Source organism: Bombyx mori, chromosome 11 (assembly GCF_030269925.1).
Source record: "Bombyx mori chromosome 11, ASM3026992v2".
Taxonomy (NCBI): domain Eukaryota; kingdom Metazoa; phylum Arthropoda; class Insecta; order Lepidoptera; family Bombycidae; genus Bombyx; species Bombyx mori.
The window spans coordinates 2,292,906-2,313,520 of NC_085117.1; the positions used below are offsets into that span (position 1 = coordinate 2,292,906).

General features: G+C 41.0%; 1 protein-coding gene and 1 long non-coding RNA gene across 2 annotated transcripts in view; one reads left to right on the plus strand and one right to left on the minus strand.

Annotated features, from left to right (window-relative positions):
* Positions 1-19,947, minus strand: part of LOC134199646 (uncharacterized) — an 80,279-nt gene extending 60,332 nt beyond the window's left edge. The window contains exons 1-3 of the long non-coding RNA XR_009974206.1: positions 19,665-19,947; positions 17,830-18,016; positions 17,158-17,297 (exon numbers count right to left, since the gene is read on the minus strand). This is a non-coding gene — a long non-coding RNA (uncharacterized LOC134199646). The remainder of the gene's footprint in view (positions 1-17,157; positions 17,298-17,829; positions 18,017-19,664) is intronic.
* The window catches only part of LOC101738426 (uncharacterized), a 102,378-nt gene that overhangs the window by 60,234 nt on the left and 21,529 nt on the right, over positions 1-20,615 (plus strand). The window contains exons 49-59 of the mRNA XM_062670959.1: positions 363-480; positions 1,411-1,562; positions 2,181-2,273; positions 2,936-3,053; positions 5,379-5,497; positions 5,921-6,047; positions 6,450-6,589; positions 7,495-7,594; positions 8,348-8,460; positions 10,239-10,359; positions 10,835-10,947. Coding sequence (XP_062526943.1) covers positions 363-480; positions 1,411-1,562; positions 2,181-2,273; positions 2,936-3,053; positions 5,379-5,497; positions 5,921-6,047; positions 6,450-6,589; positions 7,495-7,594; positions 8,348-8,460; positions 10,239-10,359; positions 10,835-10,947 — 1,314 coding nt within the window. The remainder of the gene's footprint in view (positions 1-362; positions 481-1,410; positions 1,563-2,180; positions 2,274-2,935; positions 3,054-5,378; positions 5,498-5,920; positions 6,048-6,449; positions 6,590-7,494; positions 7,595-8,347; positions 8,461-10,238; positions 10,360-10,834; positions 10,948-20,615) is intronic.

Consider the following 20,615-nt stretch of genomic DNA (forward strand, 5'->3'; position numbering starts at 1 on the left):
TTTTTTTCGCGCCTTGCGTTGCATTTTGTACTTTTTTTGTAGTAAAATTTTAAAATGTATCGAATTTCTTCGTTAGATTCACTCAACTTAACAGTACGAAAAATAAATAAAAATCACACATCTTCCTAATTTGAATTTAGAATTATCTTTTTTAAAATTGAAACTTTTAATTATAACCAAAATATAAAATATATAATAACCCAAACCAGCCAGATACAAATAGTATAGCCACAGAGATTTTATTACAAGTTCATACATACTATAAATGCGAAAAGACTTTTTCCCCAACCTATTATAATTTTTCGTTTATGTATTGTCTGTATGTTTGGTCACACAAACGAATTTCCCTTTCCCCCTTTCAGAAATTCACCCTATGCTTCATCAATGAATTGCCGCGTGCAACGAGCGACATTAAAAAACCGTCGAAACCACAGAGTGGATTAGTACAAGATGAAGATAAAAATGAAAATTCTGGCCGCGGTGAGTATAGCGATATTGGGTTCAAGCCGATAACCTAAACGCTCTACTAGGTCGAGACAGCAACGCATCTCTTGAGCTTCCTGAGTTCCTCGCCGGATCTTCGCAGTGCTTCGCGTTTCCGATCCGATGGTACATTGGTAAATTCTGCGAAGCACTGCTCTTGCACGGCCTGGTTTCTGACCCCGGGCGGTGATCGGGCGTCGAGTGAGAGAGTGCAAGCGGAGTCGTTTGGTTTGGTGGAGGGCCCTAAAACATCCTTGGGCCCTCAGTCTCCACTCAACATCTACGGCCCGTCCAGTCCCATATACCCTGCGCGTCCCCTAAACACGGAAAAGATTCGTATGAGATTCGGCCCACTGACCGAAAAAAAAGTGGCCGAATGTACGTGTCGCAGAACCGATAGCCAATGGAGCATACGCGTTCTGGGCTGTAATACTACGTACCGGTAAAAGCAGCGTCGGGCGTCCCCCTACCCCGTGGACTTGCACTGATATGCGAGAAAAGGTCCGATGCGTGCGGCAGACTATCGGAGAGGCCTACATCCAGCAGTGGAGAGATGCAGCCTGATGACGATAAGTTCTCACCAAACCAACATTAATCACCAGTCCCGCCTTGATGAGAAGCGAGCGAATTGTGACTACCCTCAATTGTCGTGATAACTAAATTGAGTTTTAATCAGTATATAGACGAATACCTTATTATATATTCTGAGCTCCAGCTCGTAACAGTACTGACTTGAAGGAGCTCAGTCGTGTCTGGCGACTGCCTCCTGCCCCAAACAGTTACCGCTTCCGGCTCGAAGGGTCCTTGGACACTAGTATGCATCAGAATTGAGTCGTCGACCTTAAATGGCTTAGTGAGCACTCTTAAGTACGAACCGTCTCTAGCTCGAGACCACGTTGAATTTCAATTGTAACGAAACATTTACAGATATTCAAATGTCGGACGATTGTGTAATGGACCCGGACTTCTCTGATGACTCTGGAGAAGAAATGGGATTCAATCCCATCCCATCAGAAAAGAAAAGTAGCGATAAATTTAGGGGATCTAAGGGAGATAATGAAACCGCCTTCAAGGATAACGTGAGTTTACATGTTGATATTTATTTAGTCATTCATCCAATTCATTCGTTCATGTTTTTTTGACAAACTAGAATTACATTATGGTGCATTAAAGATAGTTCAAACAAAAACTAAACAGGTTTCCATAATTAAGACAACACAATCCACTGGGTTGTTTAAAAAAAAAAACAAGAAACAAATTAATGATATCGAGGGAGGAAAAGAAATTTGGTTTAAGCGACGAGTTCTGGCGGGCGATGCTCGATTTCTGCGTCCACCAACCCGCAGAAGGAGGTGGCGGAACAGGAGATGGAGAGATCTTCTTCTTTCTTAGCAATCCATGGATTCGTCAGTGAAATCGCAGAGGAATTTATACGAAGGCTACGAACGGGCTAGCTACCTTAGTGCCGGTCCAAGCGCCTATTAATGCACAATACTCTCACCGCCAAATAGTGTACTATAGGACACATCACGTCGCAGCGAAGTGGCAACCGCGTGGCAAGAGAAGATCTGATCAACGACTCTCCTCCATTCTCCACCTTGAGACGTGACACCGAAATCTCAATCTGCATTATGTTGTCTCCTCAAAAGACGAACATAAGGCATTAATCTTTTTAGAATTTAAACGAATATTTACAGACCAAAGTATCCAGGCTGTCGCATTTGAAAATCACTAAGAACATGTCCATCGCGATACCGCCGAGAAACAGTAGAATAAGCTTAAACGAAAAGGTAAGTGTTGACAACCCTATTCGATAAGGTTGTCTCGACGCTAAAAAAAAGGACATTGTTCTTACTTAGAAGACATCACAATCACGTGACATTGTACATATTAATGTAGAAGCTGTCGAAGTCAACGAATTTTCCAGTGTTTTTTTAATATATATATATTGCGTAAGCCGGTAAACATCCATCTAGTGTTTGAGTGGTTACAGAAGTATATAGACATCCACTTAAATTATAAATGTAAAATCTAATTCTCACGGGAACTTACACTGATGCTATCGAACAGCCAGTTACAACGTGAATTTCGCCACCCAAGTTGAGACAGAGTTCTAAGTCTCAGCTCTACAGTACATCGACTGCCCCGCCCTTCAAACCGAAACGCGTTACTGCTTCACGGCAGAAATAGGCAGGGCGATGGTGCCTACCCGGGCGGAGATTCACAAGACGTTCTACCACCAGTAATTACGCTATTATTCAGTGGCGGAAGTCATTCGTGAACATATCTTAAGAGCGTATTTCGTTAGACAGCCGCCTCGCTCTATACGAACGCACCGGCCTACTTATCCCGCAGGCCACGCCAACATTGAAGCACTGTTCATTTATAATGTTTATTTTATGTATTGTCTGTATGTTGGTTACACAAACGAATTCCCCTTTCTCAATCTCAGAAATTCACCGTATGCTACATCACTGATTTGCCGCGTGCAACGAGCGACTTTAGCAAACCGACAAACACAGAGATCATGTTTGTACAACATGAATATAAAAATGAAAATTCTGACCGCGGTGAGTATAGCAATGTTGGGTTCAAACCGTTAACTTGAACACTCTACTAGGTCGAGACAGCAACACATCTCTTTACCCTCCTGAGTTTCTCGCCCGATCATTGCGGTGGGTGGCGATTCCGATCCGGTGTTAAAGTGGTAAATTTAGCGAAGCCACTGCTCTTGCTAGAGCCAGTGTTGGTAAAGTCTCTCCTACCAATCACAGCGAAGCTGGAATAGCCCTTTAGGCTGCCAGCGAATAGGTAACAGAAAAAAAACATTGCTGTCTCTGTTACGTGACGCATATGAAGAGATGGAGAAGACACTGAGGCCTCACATCGGAAGCCAACATACGTCCTCGTCATCCGTCGATCATCTATAATTGTGACATTATATCTGTAGAACGTGTAAGAACGTAACGTATGATAAAAAAGCGCGTGACGGAGCGTTAAGGTCCGAGCGAGAGAAAACGATAAGAAAGAGAGAAATAATGAAGAGATGTAAAGCAAGATTTCGAGAAAGATTAAACGAGCGATGTGTAAAAAATGGTGTCAGTTAATTCTTAATTATAAATAAAGGGGAATAAAGGGAATTATTTGGGAAAATAATTCCCTTTATTCCTTTTGACTCCATACAGAGGAGGGCCGTTCGGATTGTCGATAATCCCATTCTCACGGATCGTTTGGAACCTCTGGGTCTGCGTAGGGACTTCAGTTCCCTCTGTATTTTGTACCGTATGTTCCGGCATCTTGTTTTTACCATCGCACCGCCCGCCACCGGAGTAGAGTTCATCCGTACTACCTGGAGCCACTGCGGTCATCCACAGTGTGTTTCCAGAGGTCTTTTTTTCCACGTACTATCCGGCTATGGAATGAACTCCCCTCCACGGTGTTTCCCGAGCGCTATGACATGTCCTTCTTCAAACGAGGCTTGTGGAGAGTACTCAACGGTAGGCAGCGGCTTGGCTCTGCCCCTGGCATTGCTGAAGTCCATGCATGAAGTCCATGCAGGCGACGGTAACCACTCACCATCAGGTGGGCCGTATGCTCGTCTGCCTACAAGGGCAATAAAATAATAATAATAATAATATTCATAGATAGAAACAAGTATTACGGTTTTATTTTACGCGCCACGTATCCCAATTCTACATGTCTCTGCGGTCATCAGCCTAATTATTACATACATTATACATATGAATTATGGGATATGAAGTTTTTTTTGTGATTGAGGGATTACTGGTGGCCCGGAGGCTTATCCAGTTTCACCAGGACAGGCTCAGCCAGGGGGGTGGGATTTGCTAACAGCTACTCGAGCGCCTCCAAAGAAGATCTAACAACTCGAATAGCTTGAGTAGCTGCTATGCGAATGAATCTACTGGCAGATCGGAATCGCGGCCCGTTGAGAAGATCTGGCGAGAAACTCAGCGAGCTAATGTTTAGTGCGGGTTGCAATCGAACTCTTTGTCACGTCTCATTGAATGCCGCGAGTCGGCCTGAGGGACCTACGAGGGGGCATAGTACTACCGTATCCGACTTGAGAGTACGAAGTAAGGGGTAGTAAGACCCGTTGGGAGGGCGCGAGTTCTTCTTAGAAATCAGACCATCTGGCATTGTAGGAAACGCATTCGAATACGATTTTCCTCGGAAGGATACCTATCATAGGCGCGGATCGAGGCGTTCTTGGCTCTAGGGAGTTCCCTAACATTGTCGGGCAGTTTGAAGCGGTGAAAGAAGTCCCCCGCTACAACTTGCGGTTATGAAGTGGCAAGGGGCCGAATGTACGTGTCGCAGAACCGTAAGCCAATGGAGCAGACGAGCTTTGGACTGTAAGACCACGTACCTATGAGAGCAGCATCGGGCGTCCCCCTGCCCCGTGGACCGATGACTAGCGCTGATATGCGAGAAGGGGTCCGATGTTGAAGGCAGACTATCGGAGAGGCCTACATCCAGCAGTGGAGAGATGCAGCCTGATTGTTACTCACCAAACCAACATTAATCGCCAGTCCCGCCCTGATGAGAAGCCAGCGAAATGTGACTGAAGTGACTACCCTCAATTGTCGTGATAACTAAATTGAGTTTTAACCGATATATAGACGAATAGCTTGTTATATATTCTGAGCTCCAGCTCGTAACCGTACTGATTTAAAAGAGCGCGGTCGTGTCTGGCGACTGCCTCCTGCCCCTAAACAGTTACCGCTTCCGGCTCGAAGGGCCCTTGGACACAGGTATGCATCAGAATTGAGTCGTCTACCTTAAATCGCTTAGTGGGAGCCCGTGAGCACTCGTTAGTACTAGCCGTCTCTAGCTCGAGACCGTGTTGGGCTTTAATTGTAACAAAATGTTTACAGATATTAGAATCTCGGACGATTGTGTCATAGACGCGGACTTCATCGATGACTCTGCAGAAAATTTGGGATCTAAATTTTGGGGATTTCAAGGAGATATTGAAACCGCCTTCGAGGATGACGTGAGTTTACATGTTGATATTTTATTTAATCATTCACTCAATAATTTTTTTTTTTTTTTTAACAAACAGAATTACATTATGGTGTATTAAAGATAGTTAAACAAAAACTAAACAGGTTTCCATAGTGAACATAACACAATCGAATGGGTAGTATACAAAAAACAAATTAAGAATATCAAGGGGAAAGGCTATTTAGTTGAAGCAATGAGTCCTGGCAGGCGATGCTCGACTTCTGCGAGTCCATCATCTCAGAAGGAGGTGGCGGAACGGGAGAAGAGAGCTCTTCTTCCCTCTAGGTGCCGTTTTTTTTTTGTCTTGCCGTCGCCGCGGGGTCGTCGTTCGGCGTCGTCGATGTTGTCTCCTCAAAAGACGAACATAAGGCAATAATGTTTTCAGAATTTAAACGTTATATATTATTTACAGGCTGAAGTGTCCAGGCTGTCGCGTTTGGAAATCAGCCAGAACGAGTACATCGAGATTTTACCGAATGTGGATTGTTCTGGAAGTCCAAATGTTAGCGCAGATTTAAAAGATAAAGCCAATAACGAAGGTAAGAAGCATCGTCAAGGATCATTCACTGCCTCTTATCCCACATTACGTGGAGTCGAGTAACCGATAAAAATGTGCGGTGAGCCATCTAGAGCAGCGGTCGGGGAAGCGGGGTAAATAACCCCTAATGGGGTAAAATCAACTTTTGGGGGGTAAAAATGAAACTTTTGTGAGTAAAAAGTATATATTGAAGTGAAACTTCTTTAGAATCGTTAAATTTTTAGTTCTTGTTTTCTTTTCAAAATTATCATGGGGCCTTTAATATGAAAGATGCTAAAAAGAAACAATTTCGTTTTTTTTTTGTTCTTCGCCATCAACTTACACAACAATGTTTTGGGGTAATAATTAAAAAAATTCCCCGACCGCTGATCTAGAGGATCAAAAAAATAATTGTAATTTACAGTGATCGAAGACTTCATCGGTTCTGTTGAACAAGAACGAGAAGAAGATACCTTGGTATACGTCAAGAGTGCGGCTGCGAACGGTAATCGGTGGACTCAAAAGATAATAAAAAGAAATAGTAAGATAAGCTTGGACAAAAAGGTATGTGTCATCAACCCTATTCGTTAAGGTTGTCTCGACCTAGTGTTTGAGTTTTTTTTTTTTTTTTTGTTGCTTAGATGGGTGGACGAGCTCGCAGCCCACCTGGTGTTAAGTGGTTACTGGAGCCCATAGACATCTACAACGTAAATGCGCCACCCACCTTGAGATATAAGTTCTAAGGTCTCAGTATAGTTACAACGGCTACCCCACCCTTCAAACCGAAACGCATTACTGCTTTACGGCAGAAATAGGCAGGGCGGTGGTACCTACCCGTGCGGACTCACAATAGGTCCTACCACCAGTGAAAGTGTGTTTGCTTGTCCTTCTTTCACGCTGAAACGAAGCCACGACAACGGCCTAAGATGTTTATAAAGTGGCCGTATTAGGTCGGGAGAGTGACATGGGTCCTATCCCGAAAAAGCATCTAATTCTCACAGGAACTTACACTGATGCTGTTGAACAGCCATTAACAATGTAAATGTCGGCACCCAAGTTGAGACATGAGTTCTGAGTCTCAGCTCTACAGTACATCGACTGTCTCGCCCTTCAAACCGAAACGCGTTACTGCTTCACGGCAGAAATAGGCAGGACGGTGGAGCCTACACGTGCGCACTCACAAGACGTTCTACCACCAGTAATACTAAAGCACTACTAAATATTACCCGATGCTATTCCTTCATCGTGGAAGTCATTTGTGAACATATCTTAAGAGCGTATTTCGTTAGACAAATCGGTTACTGTCTGCGGGATTCGAATCTTGGCACAGCCGCGTCGCTCTATGCGAACGCACCGGCCGTCTTATCCCGCAGGCCACGACAACATCGAAGCACTGTTCATTCATAATGTTCATTTTATGTATTGTCTGTCTGTTGGTCACACAAACGAATTCCCTTCCCCCCTTTCAGAAATTCACCGAGTGCTTCCTCAATGGTGTGCCGCATGCAATGACGGACCTGCATAGCGTATTTGTAAAAGAAGAATTTAAAATTGAAAAATCTGACAGCGGTGAGTATAGCGATGTTAGGTTCGCACCAAATAACCTAAGCACTCTGCAACACATCTTTTGAACTCAACGAGTTTCACGCCACATCTTCTCAGTGCGAGTTACTTTACTTTTCGAGCGTTCTCAATGTTACTATTCCTTTTATATTTGTTTCTGCTATTCGACGATAGATGACGTTGCTCTTACCGGCGTAACATTATTTATTCTGAGCTCCAGCTCGTAACAGTACTGACTTGAAGGAGCGCGGTCGTATCTGGCGACTGCCTCCTGTCCATAAACAGTTATAGTAAGCGGCACGTAAGTTGGCAAGGTTTTGGTGTAGTGGGGGTAATGTCGCGCATAGTGCACATTGCAACAAAAAAATGGTCACTTTTATTGCCCGCATATAATTTAATTTAATTATATTTTATTGTTTATTTGCCATAACTTATTTTTAAGCCTGTGTGTTTTGAAGAAAGTTAAAGAAAAGATAGGAATTTGTGAAGTGTATTAGGTGTTATAAATAAAATACAATTAAAAGTTAAGAAGTTTATTTTAAAAAATATACTTAATATTAAAAATTATTTGTCGCCGTCGTCGACTCTTGCCAAGTTACGTGCCGGGGACTATACCGCTTTCGGCTCGAAAGGTCCTTGGACAGTGGTGTGCATCAGAATTGAGTCGTCGACCTTAAATGTCTTAGTGAGCACTCTTGAGTACGAACCGTCTCTAGCTCGAGACCACGTTGAATTTTAATTGTAACGAAACATTTACAGATATTCAAATGTCGGACGAGTGTCCAATGGACGCGGACTTCGCTGTTGACGTTGCAGAAAAAAATGGATTAAGTGAATCTGAGGGAGATAGTGAAACAGCCAACGAGGATGATGTGAGTTTACATGTTGATATTTTATTTGGTCATTCACTCAATCATTCGTTCATATTTTTTTCACAAATGTTCCATGGGCAGTGCTCTGAGGAATTGTTCGAGATGATACCGGCATCTCGTTTTTACCATCGCACCGCCCGCCACCGGAGTAGAGTTCATCCATACTACCTGGAGCCACTGCGGTCATCCACAGTGCGTTTCCAGAGGTCTTTTTTGCCACGTACTATCCGGCTATGGAATGAGCTCCCCTCCACGGTGTTTCCCGAGCGCTATGACATGTCCTTCTTCAAACGAGGCTTGTGGAGAGTATTAAGCGGTAGGCAGCGGCTTGGCTCTGCCCCTGGCATTGCTGAAGTCCATGGGCGACGGTAACCACTCACCATCAGGTGGGCCGTATGCTCGTCTGCCTACAAAGGCAATAAAAAAATAAATAAAATAAAACTAGAATTACATTATGTTGTATTAAAGATCGTTAAACAAAAACTAAGCAGGGTTTCCATAGTTAACACAACACAATCGAGTGGGTAGTGTACAAAAAGTGATAATAAAAATACTACTACTTATAAATCGCAAGTGATTAATATTAGAGTCTGTATAAAATGAATAAAACGAATCATAGAACGTGATTAAGTAACCTTGGTATTTTTTTTTATTGCTTAGATGGGTGGACGAATTCACAGCCCACCTGGTGTTAAGTGGTTACTGGAGCCCATAGACATCTACAACGTAAATGCGCCACCTACCTTGAGGTGTAAGTTCTAAGGTCTCAAGTATAGTTACAACGGCTGCCCTACCCTTTAAACCGAAATGCATTACTGCTTCACGGCAGAAATAGGCAGGGTGGTGGTACCTACCCGCGCGGACTCACAAGAGGTCCTGCCACCCTGTCAATTGGGTCTTTTTAGCAACACGAACGATTAGCGTATCTTCTCTGGGACAGGTTTTTCTTGGTCGAGCCTTTCTGAGAACATTTTCAACAGTTCCATGTGTTTTATAATGATCAATTGCATTAAAAACTTTCTCAACAGAACAGTTTCAATGCTCTGCTATTCTTCTGTACGCCCACGTATTATCTATTTGTAAATTAACTGTTTTTGGCCTAGTTGACGTGTCACAATTTTTAGCCCATTTTGAATAAAATAAAATTTAGATAAACTTTTGAATTTCCGCCAAAATAATAATAGAAAAAGCCAAGAAACAAATGTTATGCTCCAATTTAAAAAAAAAGAGCGAGCTATGGATGCTTTTTTTAAATGTTTCTAATTAGGCGTCCAAGTAACAGAAAATAAACTCCTATGTAATTGTAAGACTCATTTTGTAATTAAAATTATGATATGTTTTATATTTTATATGCATTTAATGAGTTTTTTATTTGAATATCTATATTATTGCATAATTATTAATTATTGAATGTGTATATTTTATACTAGCGACTCGCCCTCGCTTCGCTTCGGAAACATTAAAACACACATGAAACCAAAAAAAAAATATTAAAAAAAAATTAAAAAAAGTAGCCTATGTTCATCAGGGACAATGGAGCTTCTAATGGAAAAAGAATTTTTCAAATCGGTCCAGTAGTTTCGGAGCCTATTCGAAACAAACAAACAAACAAACAAATCTTTCCTCTTTATAATATTAGTATAGACGAACATTTTTACTTTGAAATTATACTTTCTTTATTCATAAAAAGTGTTTCAATAATATGACCACCACTGTATATTATTTACGTGTTGTCTGTATATTGGTCACACAAACGAATTCTCCATTCTCCCCCTCAGATATTCACCGGGTGCCTCCTCAATGAAGTGCCGTATACAACGAGTGATATTTGCAATCAGACTGACCTAGACCTAGAATTATTTGTAAAAGATGAAGTTAAAAGTGAACATTCTGACAGCGGTGAGTATAGCGATGTTAGGTTCGCACCAAATAACCTAAGCAGTCCGCTAGATCGGAACACCCCACTTGAACCCATCGAGTTTCACGCTGGATTTTCTCAGTGGGTCGCGATTCCAATCCGGTGGTAGATTCTGCGAAGCACTACTCTTGTTAGGACTAGTGTTAGCAAAGTGACCTGACCTACCCATCCGGGCGTAGCTGGAATAGCCTCAGCCTACTAGCGACTAGGTGGGGGCAAAAAAAATTAAAAGAGATGCAAAGCAATATTGCAAGACTTGAAGGAGCTCGGTCGTGTCTGGCGACTGCGTCCTGCCCCCAAACAATTACCGCTTCCGGCTCGAAGGGTCCTAGGACACTGTGTGCATCAGAATTGAGTCGTTCAAATCGCTTAGTGAGCGCCTGTGAGCACTCGTGAGTACGAGCCGTTTCTAGCTCGAGGTCGTGTTGGGTTTTAATTGTAATGAAACATTTACAGATAATGATATCTCGGACGAGTGTCCCATAGACGCGGACCTCGCTTTTGACGTTGCAGAAAAAAATGGATTAAGTGAATCTGAGGGAGATATTGAAACCGCCTTCGAGGATGACGTGAGTTTACATGTTGATATTTATTTAGTCATTCATTAAATCATTCGTTCATATATTTTTGACAAACTAGAATTACATTATGGTGTATTAAGGATAGTTAAACAAAAACTAAACAGATTTCCATAATTAACACTTGACACCAACAATCGACTGTTAGTAACACTCCGGTTTCAGCCCCGTGAGCTCACATACATCCTTCGTTATTTCCACAATTTTAATGTTATATATGTTACGGTAAAAGTAGATACTTTTTTTTTTTATTGCTTAGATGGGTGGACGAGCTCACAGCCCACCTGGTGTTAAGTGGTTACTGGAGCCCATAGACATCTACAACGTAAATGCGCCATCCACCTTGAGATATAAGTTCGAAGGTCTCAAGTATAGTTACAACGGCTGCACCACCCTTCAAACCGAAACGCATTACTGCTTCACGGCAGAAATAAGCAGGGTGGTGGTATCTACCCGCGCGGACTCTCAAGAGGTCCTACCACCAGTAAAAATACTGCGGCAAATGTACACATTTTCTGGTAAATGTGCACATTTGCCACCTCGTTTGGGTAATGTACATTCCACTAACATTTACAATTTCAAAGAAGGGAAATGTACATTGAATTCACAATGACCATGTCGTTTTGGTAAATGTGAGCATGGCATACAAAATAAGAAATCGCAAGTGCTAGTATAGCGCATGCGCTTGCTTTCTTTTTTTAAGGCATTTTATGACCTGGTAACTGATACCTTTAAGTCATATCTTATTTTAATTTATTTTCATATTTTTATGAAAAATTATATTATGGAGTGAAATGAAATGAAGATGATTAATTTGAGATATTAATCAGCTGAGATGAAATGAAATGAAAAGAGATGATATGGGATGAAATATAATCTCAATAAAATGGTGGTCATTTACTAAGTTTTTTTTTTAGTGGACTTTTTGGAGGATCCCGAGAAATTACGTCCAGCGGCTTTGTTTCATTTTCCCACATTTGTGCACTTTCACAGATATTAAACAGTTAATAAAGCATCATTATTACACATTTAATCCCGAAGAAACACTAAATAAACAAAATAAAACAAATCACACTTCACTCCTCGCGTTCCCGCCAAAAAGTCCGCATGCGCTTGCGTAACCTAACCTAACCTAACCTACGACATAGTATATAATATGCAAAAAAAAGTATGTTTTGTTTGTCATTTATATTTTTTAATTAAAATAATTTTCACTGCGAAAAAATGGCGCTTTTCAATGTATTTTTTATTTATTTTTTATTTATTGTTACACTTATATTTTTAACGGACTCGCCCCTCGGCCCGCGAACTAAACGCGCGATAAGCAAGTCCGTTACAAAATTTTATTTCTTTTTTATTATTTTTACACTCTATAGAAGATTCAGAACATGGACGATGAGGGGGATATGACTTTGAAAGTAAAACTTGAAGAGAACGAAGATTTACAGTCTGATTGTCTCGAAGAGGAGAATGATAGGGAGTGGATGCGCGTAGGTGAGTTTGTCGTCCGCCTGTCACCTTTGATACCGGTTGGCTGGTGGAAATGTCTCTTCGGGTTTCCCAACGACCATCTAAGTATTACTTCTAGTATTGTGTGTCTAAGTATTGTGAGTCCACGCGGGTAGGTACCACCACCCTGCCTATTTCTGCCGTGAAGCAGTAATGCGTTTCGGTTTGACTGACGGGTGGGGCAGCCGTTGTAACTATACTGAGACCTTACAACTCGTATCTCAAGGTGGGTGGCGGTATCTACGTTGTCTATGGGCTCGAGTAACCACTTAACGCCAGGTGGGCTGTGATCTCGTCCATCCGTCTAAGCAATAATGAGTAAGAGTACAAGGTGAAGTACGAGCACTTTGAGCGAGGAAGGCTCTTTTTTACTGCTCATATTGATAAACGTGCCGTTGAGTGGTCACCAGAGCTCATAGATATCAACCACGTTGAGACACGAGTCCTGAAGTCTCAGTTTTTACAGTACAACGGCTGGCCCACCCTACAAACCGGAACGCGTTACTGCTTCGCGGCAGAAATGGGGCGGTGGTAACTTTGAAAATTATGAAAGCTTTAGACTGTAGTCGCGCTACGAGCAGAGCAAACTTTAATTATTATTATTAAATTCTTTATTTCAGATAATGATCCATAAAAATGTTAGTCACATTTATTTCTTAAAAATAAGTTAGTTACATACGATTGCAATAGCGGAATTACGAACAAATTTTGTGGACCTCTCTGCAATGATTCAGAAAAGGTCCATCTTAATCTAGAGAATATCATGGCCAGGATGCTGTTGGAGCTAGCCCCTACCCTGCAGAGCAAGGACGCGCATCGCTTTCTTAATATAAATATAAAATTGGTCTGTGGCGTCTTGCACCCCAGAGGCCGATTCGGATCCGGGGACTGTGGAGCACGAGCACCCCCCGGCCAGAGTCCCGGGCGCGTTGAAGAGGAAGGCCAAACGTTGCCCGGCGAAGAAGACGAAGAAAGCGAAACGCGTCCAAAGGAAACGTCGTGAACAAAAAGGTGACAAAATTATTTATATTATAATATTACTAGCAGACCCGGCAGACTTCGTAGTGCCTCAATCGATAAATAAAAGACCAAAACTTTTATTTATAACAAATTGCGTCGGTCGTATTGTAATGAGCGATTTAGTGGGCAACTTCATTCTGTTCATTTTGTGTCACGGTGTGCGCGCATCGTAGAATTTCACTCTCACCAATTTTTCATAACGTGCCTAAAGTAGTATAAATTCAAATAAAATTTAGGCGTGGACCATCCTTAACATTTGGGGGGATGAAAAATAGATGTTCTCCGATTCTCCAACCTGGCCGATATGCACGCTAAGATTCACGAAAATCGGTCCAGCCGTTTCGGAGGAGTTCACTGTGACACGAGAATTTTATATATTAGATATAATATTTACTGGTGGTAGGACCTCTTGTGAGTCCGCGAAAGTGGGTACCACCACCCCGCCTATTTCTGCCGTGAAGCAGTAACGCCTTTCGTTTTGAAGGGTGGGGCAGCCGTTGTAACTACTTAGTCTGGCCATAAATACTGTTACAATTAAAAATAAACAAAATATTACATTTGAATTTGGAATCTGTCATTTTTATATGATTGCTCATTGAGTTCTCATTTTGGCGCCAATACATTATACAATATTTTGTGATATTAAAATGGAGTGGGGTGATAAAGAGAACCGAATCGCTGTGATTGCATTACATAAAGCAGGTATGGAGCCAAATGCAAGTTTTAAAACTTTCCATACGCTTGGTTTTAGTAAAATGTTTATGTACCGGGCTATTAATAGGTGCAATGAGACCTCCTCTGTTTGTGACAGAAAAAATCTGGCCGTCCACGTAGTGTTCGTACGAAAAAGGTGGTCAAAGCAGTAAGGGAAAGAATTCGAATAAATACTGTCCGAAAGCAAAAGATTTTATCTCGGGAGATGAAGATAGCACCTAGAACCATGTCGCGTATTTTAAAAGATGATTTAGGACTTGCAGCCTGTAAGAGACGTACTGTTCATTTCTTAACTGATAATTTAAAAGAGAATAGGGTGGTAATATCGAAACAACTACTGAAGCGGTACGCAAAGGGAGGTCATAGAAAAAATTTGTTTACGGATGAGAAAATTTTTACAATTGGGCAACATTTTAACAAACAAAATGACCGTATTTATGCTCAAAGCTCTAAGGAAGCTTCCCAATTAGTCGACAGAGTGCAACGTGGGCACTATCCGACTTCAGTGATGGTTTGGTGGGGTATTAGCTATGAAGGAGTGACTGAGCCATACTTTTGTGAAAAAGGTATCAAAACATCAGCACGTGTATCAAGATACCATTCTTGAGAAGGTAGTGAAGCCCCTTAACAACGCCATGTTCAATAATCAAGAATGGTCCTTCCAGCAAGACTCGGCGCCAGGTCATAAAGCTCGGTCTACGCAGTCTTGGTTGGAAACGAACGTTTCGGACTTCATCAGAGCTGAAGACTGGCCGTCGTCTAGTCCCGATCTTAATCCGCTGGATTATGGTTTATGGTCAGTTTTAGAGAGTAAGGCTTGCTCTAAACGACATGATAATTTGGAGTCCCTAAAACAATCTGTACGATTGGCAGTGAAAAATTTTCCCATTGAAAGAGTGCGTGCTTCTATTGATAACTGGCCTCAACGTTTAAAGGACTGTATTGCAGCCAATGGAGACCACTTCGAATAAGCTTTTTATACTTTAAATTGTTTTATATTTATGTATTAAACTAAAACACTGTAAAAGTAATAAATGTTATTTGCAATAAAAAAAAATTTTTCCTTTGTCTCAGTATTTATGGCAAGACTAAGTATACCTGAGACCTTAGAACTTATATCTCAAGGTGGTTGACGGTATTTACATTGTAGATGTCTATTGGCTCCAGTAACAACTTAACACCAGGTGGGCTGTGAGCTCGTCCATCCATCTAAGCCATAATGAGTAAGAGTACAAGGTGAAGTACGAGCACTTTGAGCGAGGAAGGCTCTTTTGTACCGCTAATATTGATAAACGTCCCGTTGAGTGGTCACCAGAGCTCATAGATATCAACCTCGTTGAGACACGAGTCCTGAAGTCTCAGTTTTTACAGTACAACGGCTGCCCCACCCTACAAACAAGAACGCGTTACTGCTTCGCGGCAGAAATGGGGCGGTGGTAACTTTGAAAATTATGAAAGCTTTAGACTGTAGTCGCGCTACGAGCTGAGCAAGCTTTAATAAAATTGGTCCGTCGCGTCTTGCACCCCAGAGGCCGAGGCGGATCCGGGGACTGTGGAACAGGAGCACCCCCCGACCAGAGTCCGGGGCGTGTTGAAGAGGAAGGCCAAACGTTGCCCGGCGAAGAAGACGAAGAGAGCGAAACGCGTCCAAAGGAAACTGAGTTAACAAAAAGGTGACAAAAATATTTAAGACGGTATATTTAGCGGTAGGCAGCGGCTTGGCTCTACCCCTGGCATTGCTGAAGTCCATGGGCGACGGTAACCACTCACCATCAGGTGGGCCGTATGCTCGTCTGCCTACAAGGGCAATAAAAAAATAAAAAAAGATCGGTAAATAAAAGACCTAAACTTTTGTATAAAATAAACTTAAAACAAACAAAAGGAATCCGCCCGACGGGGAACATATCAAAGGGAAAACAAAATTGTTATTGAGCATTTTCATATTTATTTACCTTTTAAACCTTCTCTGGACCTCCACAAATAATTCAAGACCAAAATTACCCAGATCGGTCCAGCCGTTCTCGAGTTTTAGGCGAGACTAACGAACAGCAATTCATTTTTATATACCTACTAGCGGACCCGGCGAACTTTGTTCCGCCACACAGTTTGTGTTAAACACGTCAACTTCAAAATTCTACTTTAATTAACCATAGAATATATTACGTTTAGCTGTCAGTTGCGTTTTGTTATTGCATATCAGTTGCGTTTTGTTATACCACGTTTTATGTCACGTCCCACGGGAACGTGATAAAAAGTCCTATGTCCTTCTCCTGGTTCTAAGCTACCTCCTCACCAATTTTCAGCCAAATCAGTTCAGCCGTTCTTGAGTTATAAATAGTGTAACTAACACGACTTTCTTTTATATATATAGATATAGATAGATGATTCAGCGTTAAAAGACGCCATTTTTTTATATTACGAATATTAATGGGGGACCGCGGCTGTATTTGGTATAGGACGTTCAGGGACTAGGATTGCCACCCGTACTTTATAATAAAGTATTGTAGGTTATGTCAGGTAATTGTAACGGTAAAGTTGATTTGTTTTATTTTGTCTATTTAATGTTTCTTCATGTTTAAATGTGTAATAGCGGTGGCTTATCCCCGTGAGCTCACCTACTATTTTTTTTTTTTATTGCTTAGATGGGTGGACGAGCTCACAGCCCACCTGGTGTTAAGTGGTTACTGGAGCCCATAGACATCTACAACGTAAATGCGCCACCCACCTTGAGATATAAGTTCGAAGGTCTCAAGTATAGTTACAACGGCTGCCCACCCTTCAAATCGAAACGCATTACTGCTTCACGGCAGAAATAGGCAGGGCGGTGGTACCTACCCGCGCGGACTCACAAGAGGTCCTACCACCAGTAATTAAGCTAATTATAATTTTTTTTCTGATTTTTTTTGAATTCTGTTTATTTAAATTAACATTCTATAAGTTTTAGTTAATGATGCTTACTTCCTGTGACTGCTTCAGACCTTGACCTTCAGGTGTGGTGAGCACTGTGCATCTGCCATTTGAATTTCAGGGACTTCCTCATAATGGCTAAGCTCTCCCAGCAGCATGACCTTCTCCGTGTCTTGAAACGAGTCTTCCATCTGGACACAGTGTAAAAAGAAACATCAGTGATCAACGTACTCTTCAAGTGGATGTAATAATTCGATTTATGTAACAGCTTCTTAGTTTATTGTGAAAACCCACAATAAACTACATTATTTTCACAATAAACGCCGTTATGGTCTGATCTCATGTTTTTTTTATTTTCATTACTTCCAGCGGTCACTATAAAAAACTTTTAGGTGTTTCTATTAGTTTTAACATTATTGAATAAGATTTATTTCATCTGTAAAAAAATCACGTTTCAAAGTTTTTTTTTATTGATTAGATGGGTGGACGAGCTCACAGCCCACCTGGTGTTAAGTGGTTACTGGAGCCCATAGACATCCACAACGTAAATGCGCCACCCACCTTGAGATATGCGTTTTAAGGTCTCAAGTATAGTTACAACGGCTGCCCACCCTTCAAATCGAAACGCATTACTGCTTCACGGCAGAAATAGGCAGGGCGGTGGTACCTACCCGCGCGGACTCACAAGAGGTTCCACCACCATTATAATACTTACTTACTTACCACCAACTGCTAAAGATTTCACGACCATAGACAATACACTTTTCACGACCGACTTTTTCAAATGTTTCACAAACTACGACGACGCGTGGCGCTAGTGTCGCGCTCAGTTGATTACGCGGCAGCGCGGGTACCGGCAAGGTGGCGGGAGATTTCAAAATTTAAACCCTCAAATCGAACATTGCCCCCACTGAAATCAGCTCGGATTTCCCATTACGATACCAATAACAATTATATTTTGTTGATTCAGTTTTTCGAACCTCCTACGAGGAATCCCCGCATCCAATAGTTGCGGCCTGGCTCTGCCCCTGGCATTGCTGACGTCCATGGGCGACGGTAACCACTCACCATCAGGTGAGTCGCTTGCTCGTCTGCCTAAGCGGGCAATAAAAAAATAGAATTTCTTTCAAAGTGCGAGAACCAACATGTAAATAAAGTGTATGATGATAATCTATTAAAAGGTCTGCAAACCATTTAAACGTATGACATATGAGTCGTCTATTATCAAAGGTGGCAATCTGTGCATTTGGACAAAAAAATGTTATTGATATGTCAATACAGATTGGTTTGAATATAATCGGCTCCTTCAAAGAATACGGTTCAAAACCTGCATTAAATAAAGGTTAATAGTTAACCTGTTATTTATCTAAGATGTCGTTCCGAAGAGTTTTGTGACTGACAATGGAATACAAAGTCAATAATTCGTTTTTCTGATTTACCAATAATTGTCCAAAAGTCAGATTGCCGGCTTTGATAAAAGTCGACTCATATGACGGTACATACATATGACGGATTATAACGTTTTTGTAAACATGGTACATGGTGCACCAAGGGAGAAAAGTTGGACATTTCCTCCCGCGTGTTTTACACATGAGATGTCCTACTTTTTTCCCGCGGTGCACATACTATTTTTTCTACCAGGCCGAAAGTTCGACATTGTAAAAAACTTAGCACCCGTGGAGTACCGAGCCGGGGGCGAAGCCCCGGTGGGGTTCAGGGGCGAAGCCCTGGCGGGAGGTTGGGAGGCGGACCCCATAAAAATAGTACATTGTGCACCAAGGGAGAAAAGTTGGACATTTCCTCCCGCGTGTAAAATTTAAAAAGTATGGTTTTAATAAAGCAAATTGTAGCTTATAGAACAATATCAATGATTTCTTCACTTCGAAGACAATGACTCGGTTAGGGATTTTAACTCGACAAAATTAAAGATTAAGAAAGCTTGAATTCGATAACGAACATTAACAAAAAAACTTGAGAGGTGTCAAGGGACACCCGGATGGAACGAAGTTCCTTTCGATTAATTAGTGAAGGAATTGTAATAAAATTTTATTTTTTTTAAGTTATAATAAATTTTTTTTATTATTAACAAATATAATGTTATATAAGAGAGAGAGAGACAGACAGACAGACAGACAGAGAAACATGCGACGCCGCACAGCTTACAATAGCTTACTATAGCAAAAAGTGTCCTGACAACTTTTCGTAAGAATTTTTTCCGTCTAGCCCCCTTTCACAACGCGCGATAAGGAACTTCGTTCCAAAAATTAACAAAAAATATATATTTTGGTTTTTTTTTAATTCAAGTCTATCTTATTGCTAGCAATGGCGGCAAGTAGACAGACATGTAATTAATTAGTATAAATTTCGCAACAAATTTGAAATTAAGTTTAATATTGCAACGAAAAAATACCTAAATACCTGAAAATATCATGAATTACTCTATAAAATCCTTTAATAGAACACGTAACTCAGAAGATAAATTTCTCACAATAGGTAATGTGCGAATACATAATTATGTACCTATTAACGAATTAAAGTTTTATAGGAACTGTTTTTACCATAATTTACGTTTCTGTTAAACTAATTACTGGTATTTGATTTCGTAACGGGTAAAATCCGGCCAAATGTTCATAAATGTACGAAAACTTGGGTTTATTATTTTCTTAAGTTTTGTAAAAATAAGGACTTACCGCCAACTGCTATTTTTTTAAAAAGTATTTTATGACCTGGTAACTAAAACCTTTAAGTCATGTCTTATTTGAATTTATATTAACAATTTTATGGAAAATGATGATGTGGAGTGAAATGAAGTAAAGATAATTAATTTAAAACATTAATCAACTGGCATGAAGTTAAATGAAATAAGATGATATGATATGGGATGATATATAAACTCAGTAAAATGGTGCATGGTGGTCATTTACTGAGATTTTTTCAGTGGACTTTTTGGAGGATCCCGAAAAGTTACGTCCAGCGGCTTTGTTTCATTTTCCCACACTTGTGCACTTTCACAGATATTAAGCAATTGATAACCGCTATTATACATTTAAACCTGAAGAAACACCAAATAGATAATCAAACAGACAAAAAATTGAACATCAACAAACGAATAATTTGATACATTTCTTGGGAGCTATTCAAAGTCGTCACATACTTCGTATGCACATGAGTTAAATTGTTGTGTTTCATTCTATTAATCTTCTAAAATATTCTTAAGAATGAACAAGAGAAGGAAAGAGTAAATCAGAGGAAGTGTGAAAGTAGCACCGGTAATTAACAAATTAAAGAGCGGACGGTTAGCGTGGTATGGACGTGTGATGCGTAAAGAGAAGATGCTTGTGACTAGGAGATGTATGGAAATGGTAGTGCAAGGTAGAGGAGGAAGAGGTCGACCGAAGAAGATATGGATGGAGTGTGTAAATGACGATATTAGAGAGAGAAGAGTGAGTGTTGAGATGACGGCTGATAGAAAATGTTTTGATTTTGATGAATTTAATAAATAACATATA